This window comes from Oenanthe melanoleuca, unplaced genomic scaffold (assembly GCF_029582105.1).
Source record: "Oenanthe melanoleuca isolate GR-GAL-2019-014 unplaced genomic scaffold, OMel1.0 S024, whole genome shotgun sequence".
Taxonomy (NCBI): domain Eukaryota; kingdom Metazoa; phylum Chordata; class Aves; order Passeriformes; family Muscicapidae; genus Oenanthe; species Oenanthe melanoleuca.
Genome location: NW_026612673.1, coordinates 29,594 through 45,196, shown reverse-complemented (window position 1 = coordinate 45,196; position 15,603 = coordinate 29,594). Strand labels below are relative to the sequence as shown.

The window sequence follows — 15,603 nt, the reverse complement described above, 5'->3', positions numbered from 1 at the left end:
GCAAGTTCTTTTCCCTCAGCAAAGGGTGCACATCCCTGCCTTCAGCACACCTCCAGTGGGACCCACCTGGGAAAGCTTTCCATCCCTTCTGCACTTCCAGCTGGCTCCCTGGAAACTCCCACCTTCGTCCAAACAAAACTTCATCCCACCTGAACCTTTGATTTGAAGGCATCTCTGCAGGCTGTCGGTTGGCATTTAATAGCTGTGAGGCAAGATTGCCTTGGCTTTAGTGCTGCTGCTGCTGAACGAGGCCTCAGGCAGGAAGGGAAGGGAAGGCAATTGGGGTGGACAGGACATACCTGGCAGCTGCCTGGGAGCTCTGGGAGGCTGGAACCAGGAATTGCTGTCTGAGCCCCTCTGCACGCAGCCCGTGCCACCATCACCAGGACACGCCAGCTGCTCCTTGGGCTGCTTTTGGGCTGTCAGTGGCCTGTATCCAGGCTGAAGCATCTCCAGGAGCCTGTTCAGAGCAGCCCCTGGCCCAGGAGCCACGGGCATCCATGCGGACAAAACCCTGGTACTGGGACTGTCCATGCCTCAAAACCCATCCTGCTGACAAAACCCTGGTACTGGGACTGTCCATGCCTCAAAAACCATCGTGCTGAGTAAACCGTGGTACTGGGACTGTCCATGCCCCAAAAACCATCCTGCTGACAAAACCCTGGTACTGGGACTGTCCATGCCCAACCTCTGTGGATGAATGTCATCTTGTTGGCTGGGACCAAGGAAAAAAATCCAGCTGGGGGGAAAAAAAAACCCAAACTCTTGGCTGGGGACTCTTTATTCTAAATTTAAAAATGAGTTGAGAAAGGTAAAAGGTAAAAACCATATGCACAAGGTTAGAAGCAGTCAGCACACACACTGGCACAGGCAGACATAAGCAGACAGACACAGACACAGACTCTCCAGACAGACACAGACTCTCCCAGACACACGCTCCCCCTGTCACACTCTGCAGCTGACAGGCTGACTGCAACCCTCACTTGGAACGCTGCATGAAGAGGATGCTTCAACACATCCCCCGGCTGCTGCTCTTCAACACCCAACGGGAGATTCCAGGGAAATCAGCATAATTGGTGACTGCAGAGATGGGAATCCACCTCAGGGACCTGAGAGACAGCAGGAGCTGGTCAGGTAGAGGTTATCCCCACACATTTCCTACCCAAAACCCCACAGAAAAGAGAGGAACAATAAAGTTCTGTAACTATTCTACCCAAGCGGGTGCCAGGGCAGCTCCGAGCTAAGGGGCACAATAAAGGCCCATACAGTAGAGATGCACACAGTAAAGGTACATGCAACATAAACCAAGACAGCTACATACAGTATAAGCCAAGGTAGGTACGTACACCATGGATGAGGACTGGAGATAACTCTCTGGAGGATTAAGTCTCAAGCCCAAGATAGAACCTATGGAACTAGTGAGGGCACATAAGGAGGGTCTAACACACTCCCTACAGAAGGCCAAGAGAATGGCACGTGAAAAGCAGGCACTACCAAAGCTGAGAAGGAAGATGGATGAGAAGATCTTGTGTACTTCTTTCCGTCTCAAAAAGCAAAAAGGTAAATGTGCTGGAATAAGCACAATGCAGGAAAGTACACGAGTAGAGTCTGGCTACCATGGCTTGGAAGGATGCTGATAAAGCATGGAGATGTGACAAAGGTAACACAGATGGACACAAAGGACAGACCAAGGACACAGATTACACAAGAGACACCAGTTATTTACCCAGAGCTGGAAGGAACTGGAGCAGCCATCAAGTGCAGCATCTCAGAGCCAGAGCTGGAATGAAGAACGTGCCACAGAGCTGGAGGCTCAGCGAGCTGGACTGGGAAACATCTGCAAGTGAAACAAGCAGAAGGAACAGAAATCATCTGGGCCCTGAGATATCCTGGGCTGTATCCCTTGAGATGGGGAGAGAAAGGGGAAAAAGTAAAGGAGTTCAGGGAGAAGGAAGGAGGGGCAGGGGGGAGAGGAGAGGAGGTTTTGGGAGGCACAAGGGGGGAAAGAAGAGGAATACGCAGAGAAGGAAGGAGGGCTAGAGCGGGGGAGAGGGGTAGAAGCCAAAGCCCCACAGCTCACCTGGGAGCCCGAACAAGCAGCTCCTCCTCTCACCCTACTCGGCGTCAGCAAACGGTGGCCGGGTGGTTTCCAGGCATTAAATCACCTCGGCCCCAGCCCCGGGCCCGCCCTGCTTCATCCCGGTTCCTCCCGGGCTCTGCCTTCTGGGACTGCCCGGTCCCGCCCCTGTCCTGCCCCGTTCATGGGCACGCGGGACGTCCCGGTCACGAACTGCAGCAGCCGGATCCGCTTCTCAGCGTCCATCAGCAGCACAGCCTGGGGGCAGAGACACCCTCAGCACTGCAGGAGCCCCTCTGTGCCAGCAGCCTCAGGGCACTATGGGCTGCCTCTGCTCCATCTGAGCAGGAGCTGCACCTGCCCTCACCTGAGCCAGGAGGGAGCAGCTCTGGCCCCAGCACAACCACCCACCCTGAGCAGTTCTCATACAGAAAAATGATTGCAAAAAAGGGCAGGGACTTTCACCTACAGGACCAGCGAGGGCTGGTGCCCAGTCTTACCTTCCAGAACCACCGGATAACAGGGTGATTTGGGCAGTAACCATTTTTGTAGATGGTGTGTTGTCTCCAGACGCTGACATCCACGCCACCAAGGCCACACATCAGTAACTGCAGGCAAGCAGAAGGGTGGGATGTGTCCCTGACCTCACAGGGTACAAGGTGCCACTGCCCCTCAGGGCTCTGACCTTCAGGCACTTATGCACACCCAGGGGAGAGTCCGAGCATCCCCAGAGTATCCCAGCTGCTGCAGAAGGGCTGCACACTGCCACAGTGTGACACAACTTCCACGTCTTTGGCTCAGATGGGACTGGCAGAGGGTGGCACTGATCCACTAGGCTGCTTCCAGGCTTCCAGAGGCACACCCCCCACCACCCTCCTGAGTGCAGCTCTTCTCATGTCATGAACAGATTTATTAATTAGGAAGAAACATCTGATTTCCAGCCGTGTCCGCACGTTCCCCCAGGGAGAGAGACAGATGACTGAAAAGCCCAGAACATGGCACATCTGTCAGAGAGCTGCCAGCTTGGGGCACCAAATTGACTCACCTCCAGCTCATTTTCATCAAAAATTTTAATCGGGTCGATAGGAAGCAGTTCTGTGAATCCCTAAAAAGAAGAGCAAAGTTAAAACTCTCATCCCACATAAATCCTAATTTAAAAAATCAATGACCAAATTACTTCAAGCTCAAATAATTAAACTTGAACGAGAATGACCTTATTCCCATAAGGGAAAGATGATATATTCTCACACAAGATAAAACTGTCAAATCACAAAACATCATGTATTCTATTTGCATTCCCTGCCAAGCTCCCCACTCCCTTTACACAGACACCAGTGGGTAAGAAATCTGTGTTAAAAACAATCCCTGGTTTTGGGAAAGAAAGGAGCTAAAGAGCCTCGCCTCCAGAAAGGCATTCATTTCTTTCTGCACTCTGTTGACAAATCGCCACTGGATGACCAGGCTGCAGAAAGAAACAAAACCCCACCAGAAAAACAAACTCATTAGCAGGTCTCAGCCAAGGGCTCAAAGGTTTCAGCAACCCCAAATGCTTTCAAGTTTGTCATTTACAACTTCAGGTAACTAAGCAGCTTCCACCAGCTACTCCAATTTATTGGCTGGTGACTGATGGAATTTTGAAGAGACAAACCAAAAAGCCCAGTGACTTTGACCAAATCACAGTGGGAATTTTTTCACTCCTGTAGGTACCTACGTGAGCAGACATTTTATTCTTCCAGAGCAATGAGCAATTAAAAATTCCCAGCAAAGTCTGCAAGCTCTGAGGAGAGCTGTCAGGACACAGCACCTCGCCTATAAAGAAAGAAATAAACTGCAGCATCAAAGGGACACCTTGCTTTCAGCACCAGCCACCCGCAGCACAAACACCTCACAGGTGCAGGCATCAAAAGTCAATTCCAGGCATGGAATTGCTCCAGGTCCAGGCACTGGAAATGAATTCCCAGTTTGCATGAATGTAGCAATTGTAACCATCTTTCACTTTGGAAAAGGCCCTGATTTAAAATGCCAGCAGGTATTAATGAATTCAGCATTTTACATCCTGGTAGGTAGAAGAACTGAGAAATCTGAAAATGAAACCTAATTTCAGATCTGGCCAGTTTTGGTAGGATTGCTGGCACTGGACTCCTGGCTCTGGTCTGTGACTGGCAGAGGAGGACACTGGGATGAGGGCCAGGCTGGAGAGCACCTTCTGGCTCATCTCGGCTTGAGCCAGGTGTTGGAGAAGGACGTTTCCATGGGGGGAATTTCAGGAGATCAAAGCACGTCATTTAATTTACTCCTTGTTCTTGTACCTGACGGGATATAACCAATGTTAACAGTAAGGTTTTTCCCCAATGATCCCTGATGCTCTTGTGCAGTACAAGCTCCAGGGATTGCAGCAGGGCCAATTCTAACCCAGCTGCTCTTTCTTCCCCCCCAGGCACATTCCATCACGGTACTTACTCAATGTATTCCCGCTTGTTTTCATTTGTTACCATGATTTCGGACCCGTTGGGCTTCAGGTCCACTTGATATGTCTGCCTTTCAAAAGACCAAAGGCTGTTATTTGAGGACATCTTTCTCCCAGAACCCACTCTCCCTGAGCAGTGTTTCACAAGCAGGATCAGGCAATCATGAGCAAATTGATTTACACTTTTGAACAAACCTGCGCTGACAGAAGGGAAAACTGGCAGAGAGGGGCTGGCTATTTACTGATCATTTTATTACAATTATTATTTATAATAATGAAATTATATATTTATATAAAATAGAACCACAAAATAGGTACTTTATATACACAAAATTATAATAGCTATTATTTGTAATACAAGAAGATAAATCACATACTGGAACTGCCCAAAGCCAACCAGTGGGTTACAAAACCTCTCTATTCTGTGGCTCCTAGTTCTCCATGAAATCCATAACCTTCGGGTGCTTCAGGAAAAAGGCAGCACTGGAAAGTGGATCAGAATATTTTTGACAGGACACTGAATGCATGGTTTGAAATGCTGAAGTCAGTTTTTATAAAAGGCCCTACAGTCCCCAGCTCCAGTTCTATCTGGAGCCAGGATCTAGGGCTCAGAAGTAAACAAAGGGACAATGCAAAAAAAGGTCATAAAAACCTCTAAGCAAACTAATTAAATTTAATGTCTACAACACTTTCATTTGTCATGGAGAAAGAGCCCCATAGGCTGTGACCCTTTTCAACCTGGCAGCTTCCCCCTGGCACACCAGCTGTGACAGGCACTACAGAGAGGACCTGGTGTCCTTCTGCTGCTCTCTCCTGACAGCACCTTCAGCTTCAGGAACCAGAGAGTCCCTGAGCATGTCCCAGCTGGACTGTGGGACACCTTCATCCCTCCTTCACTGCGAGTATTTCACTCAGCTGCATATCCAGCTTGTCCCAGAGGTGCCACAGCTCCCTGACAGGAGCTGGCAGCCCCGCTCCCAGCTGGGAACACAGCCAGCTGAGCTCGTTGCTGCTTTCACCACCACCAGACTGTCAGCACTGAGCTACTTGTTGGCAACCACCAGTCCTAAGATGCAAGTAACCTTTACGTACCTGCCCAAAGTTTTCCTCATCTATGCAAAACGTGAGATCCAGCTCGGTGGGGTCATTTTCCAGGATCCACTTCAGAGAGTTGTAGTATTCACTATCCTAGGGCAGATCACAGGCAGTTTGAAAATGGGCAATTAGTGCAGAGCTGTGGAAAGCCAGGGGCCTGTGAGCACTGGCACAGGTTCAATGGGCTCTTACCACTGACTCCATGTCCTTCAGGGTTATGGGCTTCCCCAGCATCATCTTGTAGAAAGGTCTGATGAAGAAGCCTGGGAGAGAGAGGACAGATTACCTGCCCTGCCCTGCACCGCACATTCCAGAAAGGTGGAATGCTTGAGGGCACCACCCCTGGCATTTCCTGTTACCTCCTGACTGTAACAGTCCTGCAGCTGCAACGGCATCAGAGCAGCTCAGCTTTATTTTATTATGGCACAGAAAGTCCAATTTTTCAGTTTCAACAATTATCCACTACCTGCCATACTCCACTGACCACCCTAACATTAATGGCAGAGAGAGACAAAAGCTGGGGAATTAAGCCCAGGGTACTCTATCCCATTTAAAATCACTACTTCACTCTCCAAGGAGTTGCCTAAAAATCAGGCTAGTGACCTTCCTCTGCTCAGGACTCTGATTTAATGAGAAGGTGAAGGGGGCAGAACTGTCCTGTTTTGGTGCAAGAGAACCACCCAGCAAGGAGCAGTGGAGATGCTGGCAGTGGCACAGCACAGCCCACTTCTTTCCATCTACAGCTCTGAGGAGCACCAGGAGGATGACAGGAAAGCTTCTACAGGACCATGCTGGGACTGCCCTTCCCTGCCTCCAGACAGCTGCTCCTCCCAGGATCCTGAACACCGGATCACAACAAAACAACGGGGTTGCAACCAGAAGACAACGCTCCAAACCCACCCGGGTGCCACCTGCAATGGCAAGGTGCTGGTCACCCTGGGCTGCCACCCTCTGCTGCTACGGACACTCCTCTGGGTCAGGACTGGGCAGCAGCAATCAGACTGCATTTTCCTTGTTCCTACAACTGGAAAAGCCCTCTAAGTTTGAGCATCCCAAGCTGCTTTAAGGGGGACTGGGATCTGAAAGGTGTCATTCAGCAAATGTTACCTGGAGAAAATTCTGAAGGACTGCGAGCACATTGCAAGACATTTGATCTATTAGTTAATTTAACGGTAAAATACTACTTTATTCCCCTTCACACATTAAAGTGATTTATCCCTTGTGGAAAAGCTGAGGAGGGCTGCCAGCCTGAGACCCCAGAGCTGCTGCCAAGGTGGGGCACCCAGCACAGCCCTTTGCCTTTCCAACCCCTCCACTGGAATCCCCTTCTACAGACTTCTTGGTCACCTTGACACCAGCAGCCACAAATCACAGCGCCAGTTCTGTGTGAAATCACAGGTAACACAGCTGGAAATGACTGACAGTGGGTCAGCTCTTGGCCCTCTCTACCTCAGAGTGTGCAGCGACACCAACAAATCTCCGTCTGAGTTTCTTCTCAGAGTCTTACAGGGACTTCATGTCAAAAATGCTGTTCCAGGGCTACAAGGGTCTGGCATGAACCACTCCACCTGGAACTGCAGCTCAGGATTCTCTGCCTGATCCCAAGTGCACGTGGATAACAAGTTCATTCTTTTTGAAGAGTATTTTCAAAAGTCTCAACACCTTCAAAAATTTCAGAACTTTGAGTCTTCCCACCACTACAGTTCTCTGTCAGAAACCAGGCTCTCAGGCCTTTGAGGATTCCCTCTCCTGCCTTTCCAAGAGCCCCACTATTTCCCTGAAGTTGGGACCCCCTGCCACACAGAGAACTCTCAGAGCCAGACATTCCCAATGCTGATGGCATCACAAGGGTTACTCCAGCTGGGATTTGGGCACTCCTGTCAATACATCACAGAGTGAAATACCTCTTGTCCAGGTGAGGGTATTTTTCATGCCCTTTCCAACCAAAACTCTACTAGTAACTGCCATTCGGAGTTACACTTTGCCATTCTCCTTGCACAGCCTCTCCCTGCACACTGCAGGGGCCATTTGCCAGGCTCAGTGAGCCTCTCTGCCCTCTCCTGCCCTGCTGCTTCCTGCTGAACTAAGGAGTTCTCCTCCCTAACTCCCTGTGCGTGTCACTGATGCAGATGGTGAATAGCACCGTGTGCTGCTGGATGTGGACAGACTTTGAGGGGAACCCACTGATGGTATCCACGCCCCTTGTGCGTGAATCACTGCCAGCTGCCCAGAAAATGGCTGCAGAAGGGCTGTTTTCCCTCCTGATCCTGTCCAACACGTGGCTGGTAGGTGCCTGGGAGCTGCCAGGAAGGCAGAAGTGTGTGTGTGCTGCAGGGAGCAGTGTGCCCATGGGGTGAGGTGACAGGGCAGCTGGGGCACACAGAGCCAGGGAAGGGCTCAGGGGCACCCCACAGAGCCGGGGAAGGGCTCAGGGGCGTGCCAGAATTGTTTTCCCAGGGGCCTTTGGCCCTCTGCTGTGAGACAGTTGGGCTGTACTAAAATGGCACTGCCATACGAGGTGGAGGTGCCACTCTTTGTGGAGCTGTGAGGTGCATTGTCCCACCCATGTTGTGTTTGTTTCTACAGGGGTATCAGAGCACTTATTAAAGGGAAATGGGGCACACTGAGTAATTCAAGATAAACACACAGTAGCATTGTCACAGGAACTTCACCCTGTGCCTTAGATTTTGCCTATTTATGTATCCTTAACACAGCAGGACTAAATCAATTGATAAATGCATATCTTTGTAGCCTGCAGTGCTCAAGGCTTCCCTCCCCTATTCCTGCTCCTCCTGCACCCCTCACCACGCTTCCTAACTAGTGAAATTAAGTTCTGGTGAAAGTTTTGGAAAAAGAAGCGTAGAAACAAGTGCTTACTTGTTACAAGCTCTACTATGAGTTTTCCCCAGCTAGGAGCAGCACAGAAGTGAGACAGGGGAAATGACATCAGGGAACAGCTGTAGAGTTAAAGGCAGAAAGAAAAGACTTACCAGCAAAGGGCAGGAAAGGAGAAAGGTTTCAGAAAAGATTTGGTGGTCTAATTAATGATCATTTCTGATTCTCCTGTGAGAAGAACACAAACTCACAGCCAGTCAGGCCTCACAGTCCTCTGTAGTGAGAGTTCAGCACACATCCCAGAGGCAAGTCCAGCACCTGAAACAAAAAAAAAAAAAAAGAAAAAATAACCAGAAGAAAAAGGTGACAGGGCAGCACAAAGATTGTTCTCTGTGCAGTGCCCAGACTCGGGGCTCGCTCTCAGCTTTGCTAGTTCCCGTGAATTATCCCACAGCCCCCAATTATCTGCTCAGTTCCTGCTGCCATAACCTCACAGTGCCTCACGGAGGGTGGATATTCCTGTGCAGAGCTGCCCCTTGAACGCCAGCTGTGCCAGGAACGGGCAGAGCGTCCAAGGAAGCTCAGCAGCATCGGGACAGGGACAGGCATCTGTTCCAAAGAATTGGCTATTTAAAGCCCTCATCCCCCAGCCCCGCCCATGTCCCTGGGGGCACTTGACAGAGCTGCCTGGAGTCCAGCTGATTTAGCCCCCCTGAGCCGGGGCTCCAGGTGATATTTTCAAGCAGGAGAAGGCAGGGCCGGGGGCGCTCCCGTCCCGTGCCAAGGCAGCTCCCCGTGCCCACGGGAGGACATCTCTCCCTGCAGCAGCTCAGCTCCTTTCAGAGCCTCTGCAAGTTCTTTTCCCTCAGCAAAGGGTGCACATCCCTGCCTTCAGCACACCTCCAGTGGGACCCACCTGGGAAAGCTTTCCATCCCTTCTGCACTTCCAGCTGGCTCCCTGGAAACTCCCACCTTCGTCCAAACAAAACTTCATCCCACCTGAACCTTTGATTTGAAGGCATCTCTGCAGGCTGTCGGTTGGCATTTAATAGCTGTGAGGGAAGACTGCCTTGGCTTTAGTGCTGCTGCTGCTGCTGAACGAGGCCTCAGGCGGGAAGGGAAGGGAAGGCAATTGGGGTGGACAGGACATACCTGGCAGCTGCCTGAGAGCTCTGGGAGGCTGGAACCAGGAATTGCTGTCTGAGCCCCTCTGCACGCAGCCCGTGCCACCATCACCAGGACACGCCAGCTGTTCCTTGGGCTGCTTTTGGGCTGTCAGTGGCCTGTATCCAGGCTGAAGCATCTCCAGGAGCCTGCTCCGAGCAGCCCCTGGCCCGGGAGCCACGGGCAGCCCTTGAGCCGTGTCCGTGCCAGCGCCGGTCGGGCACCCAGCGCCCATCCCGGGCCGTGTGCTCGGCACGGGCAGGACGCTGCAGGCACAGCCCCTGCCCCGAGGGCCCATGGACAAGAGGTGCTGGATGCCTTTCGGGGACTCCTGGCCTCCTCCTGCCCCCTGTTCCCCGCAGCTGGGACACACAGAAACAACAAGGAGCATTGCTGGCAGTGAGTGGGAAGCACTGAGACCTCTGTGCAGCTTGCTGGAGCCAAGGATTCCCATCCTTGGGAGTTTCATACCTGTGATGCAGAGGGCTCAGTCAGTCGGAGCACAGTCCAGGTAGTGCCAAGGTTGTGAGTTCAATTCTCCCACGGGCCGTGTCCTCGAGAGTCGGATTTTAGGAACCCTCTCAATCCCAGTATATCCGGTGACCTGGAAGTAAAGAGGAAAAGCCGCAGCCGAATTTTAATAAAAGAGGCTTTGCCATTGCAGAGCTTCTTGGAGTTGCAAAACAAGGGAGAGGGGGAGCGTCGCACCTAGCAGGTGATAGAGAAGCAGCCCGAGCGGAACCGTGCCCGGCCCCGCCGAGCGGCTCGTCCCGCGCCCCAGCCCCGCTCGTTCCGCAGGGGTGCGCGGGCAGCAGCCCCGGGGCTGTGCGCGCACGGGAACGGGGAGCCGGGCGCTGCTCCGCGCTCAGGGCTGCGGGGCCTCTGCGGGACGGGGGCACCGGGAGCGCCGGGATTTGGGGCTCCCAGGGCTGGCACGGCGCTCCCCGCGCCCCGGCCGGGTCCAGCCGCGATGCAGCGTCTACACGGGGAGATCCCGCCGCCGTTCTTCCGGGCGCGGTTACCGGCAGAGCCCAGGCTCCCCGCGGCCGCAGCGGGACCGTGTCCAGAGTGCCGCGGCCGCCGGAACGGAATGGGAGCGGCAGCGCCGGGCTCAGCCCCAGCGCCCGTCCGGGGCGGCTGCTGCTGCTGCCTGCAGCGATCCCGATCCCGGCCCCGCTACCCGCACCCTGCCTGCCCGGGGAGAGGCGGCACCGCCTGGAACCCCCAGCCAATACCGCCAAAACCTAGACCCGACCCTGGTCCTACCTGAGCGCCCCAGGATTCGCGCAGAACCGGGAGCTGTCCCTGGCACAGCGCTCCGACGAGGATCCCGCCGCATCCCAGCACGAGTGTTCCCGAACGGAACGGGCCGGGAGCGGATCGGCCGCATAGAAATAGGCCCCGGCCCGCGCAGCCGCACTGAGACCCCGTGCACCTGTGCCGGGCCCGGCCCCGCCCCTGAATCACCGCCCGGCCCCGCCCCTCAATCCCCGCCCGGTACCGCCCGCGGTACCGCCTTCGGTGCCGCCTCCGGTATCGTCCCCGGTACCGCCCTCGGTACCGCCCCAAGTAACGCCCTCGGCCCCACCCCCGATACCGCCCCCGGCAGTACAGGACCCCGACAGAGAAAGGCGCCCGCCCGTTTCCCGCGCGCCCGCGGCGCCGCTGAGCCCACAGCCCGTGTCCGCACTCTCGGAAACCCCCCCGCAGAAAATCGCGCCGCGGGGATCGGTGTCGGCGTCGCGGGCAGGCAGCCCACAAAACAGACTGGGGTCCTTGATTTTCCCGCCCTTTCTGCCGCCAGATATAGAAGGTCAGGCGAGTACCGGCCGAGCCGCCATCTTGAGAGTGGCAAGACGTCACTTCCGCTTTTCCTGCTGCCATCTTTAGTACTGGCAGAGGCCACTTCCGGCCCGGCTGCCATCTTTGTTGTGGTACCCTTAACGCCCCTCACCATGTCAATTTCTAAGTCGCCTGCCTGAATCCGGCAACGACGCCGAAAAGAGCTCCGGCCGACGCTCGAGCGGCGGCAGGCACGGGCGGGGATGCTTGTCTCGGCCGGGCTCCTGCCGCAAGCGGCATCCGCAGCGTGGCGGAAGTCCTACAGGGCAGCGTCCCGGCACGCGCTCGCTCCCATCATCAGAAGGGCACGCGCGCAGCACCGCGCTGTGCCCACAGGACGGCAGCGCTGCCAGGGCGCCGGAGCGGCGGCGGCTGCAGTACCGCGCTGTGCCCACAAGGCGGCGTTAGCGGCGGGTGCGCAGCCAGGGCTGGGGCGCGGGGCAGGGGCGGGGCTGGGGCGCGGGGCAGGGGCGGGGCTGGGGCGCGGGGCAGGGGCGGGGCTGGGGGAGCGTCCCAGGGGGACGGACACGGAAGGGACAGGATCAGCGCTGGGGATGGCCTCAGGGTCTCTCGGGAGGGACGGGATCAGCGCTGGGGATGGCCTCAGGGTCCCTCGGGAAGGACGGGATCAGCGCTGGGGATGGCCTCAGGGTCCCTCGGGAGGGACGGGATCAGCGCTGGGGATGGCCTCAGGGTCCCTCGGGAAGGACGGGATCAGCGCTGGGGATGGCCTCAGGGTCCCTCGGGAGGGACGGGATCAGCGCTGGGGATGGTCTCAGGGTCCCTCCGGAGGCGCTCGGGCACAGGAGATGCCGTGATGTGCAGGTGACACCCTGGGGCCCCCACGTGTCGAGGGACCGGGGCTGGGGTTGTGACGGGCTGGGCTTGTGTGAGAAGTGGATCTTTGGGTGAGTGACAGGCGTGGTGGTGCACCGAGAAATTGGCTAGTTAGCTAAATATTGAATTAACTGCCCAACTAACTAATAACTACTTTCATTAGTACTCCAGAGTAGGCATGTAATGTTCAATCAAGGTAATTATTAGTCACTGCCATCTGGAGTATTAATGAGGGGCCCTAACCTGGCATATATGAAAAAGGAGAAAAAAATATGTGTGTCTGGTGCAGCAGTAGAAAATTTCAGGCTCCTGAGGTGTAAATAATTTTATTTAAATAATAACATAAGGTTTTTTGGTGTTTTGGGTTTTTTTTTTTACTTGCAAGGAGCCTGAAAATTTGTACTGCTGTTTTTTAAATTGTACAGCTAGAAAGGAAAAGAAAGTTAGAAAAAGGTTAGAGAGAAAAAAAAAGAAAAAGAAAGAGTGAAAAAGAAAAAAACCAGAGTTAGAGACTACTAGAAACAGGGAAAGAGAAATAGAATCAGACAGAAATAGAGAGAAAAAGAAATCCAGAGAAAAAGAAAAGAAATAGAGAGAAAAAGAAATAGAGTTAATGCTACAGCGAATATGAAAAAGAAAGACAGGAGCCAAGGGGAAGACGTGGGGTATCTTGACTAGGGGCGACTTAACTTTATTGAATGAATGTTTTTATTCACAGCAAAAGACAGCAAGGTGTACAAAGGCAAGTACAGGTACCAATTTAATTACAGATACGCTCCGTGGACACGCTGCTAAAGGTGAATTTACACACAGAGCCTTTTTTTCCCCACTTTGAATCCACATGGGCCCACCTCTCTCCTCCCAAGTGCAAACAGCTCTTTATGGTCCAGAGATCCTCAAATAAATAGAACAATGTGCCAGCCCAGTGAAATGCTACTGCCAGGAATGACCCAGGTAAGGCAAACAGGGGCACTTCCCCTTAGGCATCCCCAAACCCTGAGCAAGCAGGGAGGCTGCCCAGAGCCTGCTGTGACATCCCCAGCTTCCTCTGCCTTAGATGTGGGCAGAGAGCTCCTGCTTCCCAGGCTGCCCACCCCTGAGCCCAGGAGCAGGCAGGGGCTGCTGCTCCTCCAGCTGTGCCCCAGTCAGGCATTTCCTGCAGGATCCCGCAGCTCTACTTACTGGGCCTGTGGTGATGGCTGGGTTCTGCAGCCTGGGCTCTTCCCACTGGGTCATTTTCTTATCTGCAAATAACAAAAGAAATGATCCCATGGCTTCTCTGCTACCACACCGTCAATTTCTCTTGGTTTTTCTCTCCCTAGCACTGCTCAGCTCTGTCAGGGTTAGCAAAGGCTTGTGTCTCCCCACCCTCCCCAGCCCCAACACACTGTTAAGCTGAAAACATCCACTCAAAAACACAGAAGCACCCCAGAACCCAGGGAATCTGCACTGCTTTGATGGCAACGTCTGCAGGAGTGAGTGACACGTTCATTGGAACGTGGGCTGGGATTGGAGACACGGCCTGGTGGGTAAAGGAACCCAAAGTTTTTGGCAATGACACCCCAAGTTACTGTTTGGAAATTCTGCACAGACAGCTGAGGTATCACACTTCTAAATCTGGAAGGAGTAACATTTTTCCTAGACTCTGATTTAATGAGAAGGTGAAGGGGGCAGAACTGTCCTGTTTTGGTGCAAGAGAACCACCCAGCAAGGAGCAGTGGAGATGCTGGCAGTGGCACAGCACAGCCCACTTCTTTCCATCTACAGCTCTGAGGAGCACCAGGAGGATGACAGGAAAGCTTCTACAGGACCATGCTGGGACTGCCCTTCCCTGCCTCCAGACAGCTGCTCCTCCCAGGATCCTGAACACCGGATCACAACAAAACAACGGGGTTGCAACCAGAAGACAACGCTCCAAACCCACCCGGGTGCCACCTGCAATGGCAAGGTGCTGGTCACCCTGGGCTGCCACCCTCTGCTGCTACAGACACTCCTCTGCGCCAGGAGCTGGGCAGCAGCAGTCAGACTGCATTTTCCTTGCTCCTACAACTGGAAAAGCCCTCTAAGTTTGAGCACCCCAAGCTGCTTTAAGGGGGACTGGGATCTGAAAGGTGTCATTCAGCAAATGTTACCTGGAGAAAATTCTGAAGGACTGCAAGCACATTGCAAGACATTTGATCTATTAGTTAATTTAACAGTAAAATACTACTTTATTTCCCTTCACACATTAAAGTGATTTATCCCTTGTGGAAAAGCTGAGGAGGGCTGCCAGCCTGAGACCCCAGAGCTGCTGCCAAGGTGGGGCACCCAGCACAGCCCTTTGCCTTTCCAATCCCTCCACTGGAATCCCCTTCTACAGACTTCTTGGTCACCTTGACACCAGCAGCCACAAATCACAGCGCCAGTTCTGTGTGAAATCACAGGTAACACAGCTGGAAATGACTGACAGTGGGTCAGCTCTTGGCCCTCTCTACCTCGGAGTGTGCAGCGACACCAACAAATCTCCATCTGAGTTTCTTCTCAGAGTCTTACAGGGACTTCACGTCAAAAATGCTGTTCCAGGGCTACAAGGGTCTGGCATGAACCACTCCACCTGGAACTGCAGCTCAGGATTCTCTGCCTGATCCCAAGTGCACATGGATAACAAGTTCATTCTTTTTGAAGAGTATTTTCAAAAGTCTCAACACTCTCAAAAATTTCAGAACTTTGAGTCTTCCCACCACTACAGTTCTCTGTCAGAAACCAGGCTCTCAGGCCTTTGAGGAGTCCCTCTCCTGCCTTTCCAAGGGCCCCACTATTTCCCTGAAGTTGGGACCCCCTGCCACACAGAGAACTCTCAGAGCCAGACATTCCCAATGCTGATGGCATCACAAGGGTTACTCCAGCTGGGATTTGGGCACTCCTGTCAATACAGCACAGAGTGAAATAACTCTTGTCCAGGTGAGAGTATTTTTCATGCCCTTTCCAACCAAAACTCTACTAATAATTGCCATTCTGAGTTACACTTTGCCATTCTGAGTTACACTTTGCCATTCTCCTTGCACAGCCTCTCCCTGCACACTGCAGGGGCCATTTGCCAGGCTCACTGTGACTTCCCATCCCATCCCAGTGAGCCCCTCTCCTGCCCTGCTGCTTCCTGCTGAACTAAGGAGTTCTCCTCCCTAACTCCCTGTGCGTGTCACTGATGCAGATGGTGAATAGCACCGTGTGCTGCTGGATGTGGACAGACTTTGAGGGGAACCCACTGATGGTATCCACGCCCCTTGTGCGTGAATCACTGCCAGCT

General features: G+C 53.4%; 1 protein-coding gene across 1 annotated transcript; it reads right to left on the bottom strand.

Annotated features, from left to right (window-relative positions):
- Nucleotides 1-2,194: 2,194 nt before the first annotated feature.
- Nucleotides 2,195-5,906, bottom strand: LOC130266356 (E3 ubiquitin-protein ligase NEDD4-like; the record flags this gene model as incomplete). The annotated part of the gene is made up of 7 exons (XM_056515651.1): nucleotides 2,195-2,335; nucleotides 2,578-2,685; nucleotides 3,123-3,182; nucleotides 3,479-3,539; nucleotides 4,538-4,611; nucleotides 5,637-5,732; nucleotides 5,832-5,906. Coding segments are annotated over 7 exons (615 nt in total), but the record flags the coding sequence as incomplete, so codon positions are not given.
- Nucleotides 5,907-15,603: the final 9,697 nt, after the last annotated feature.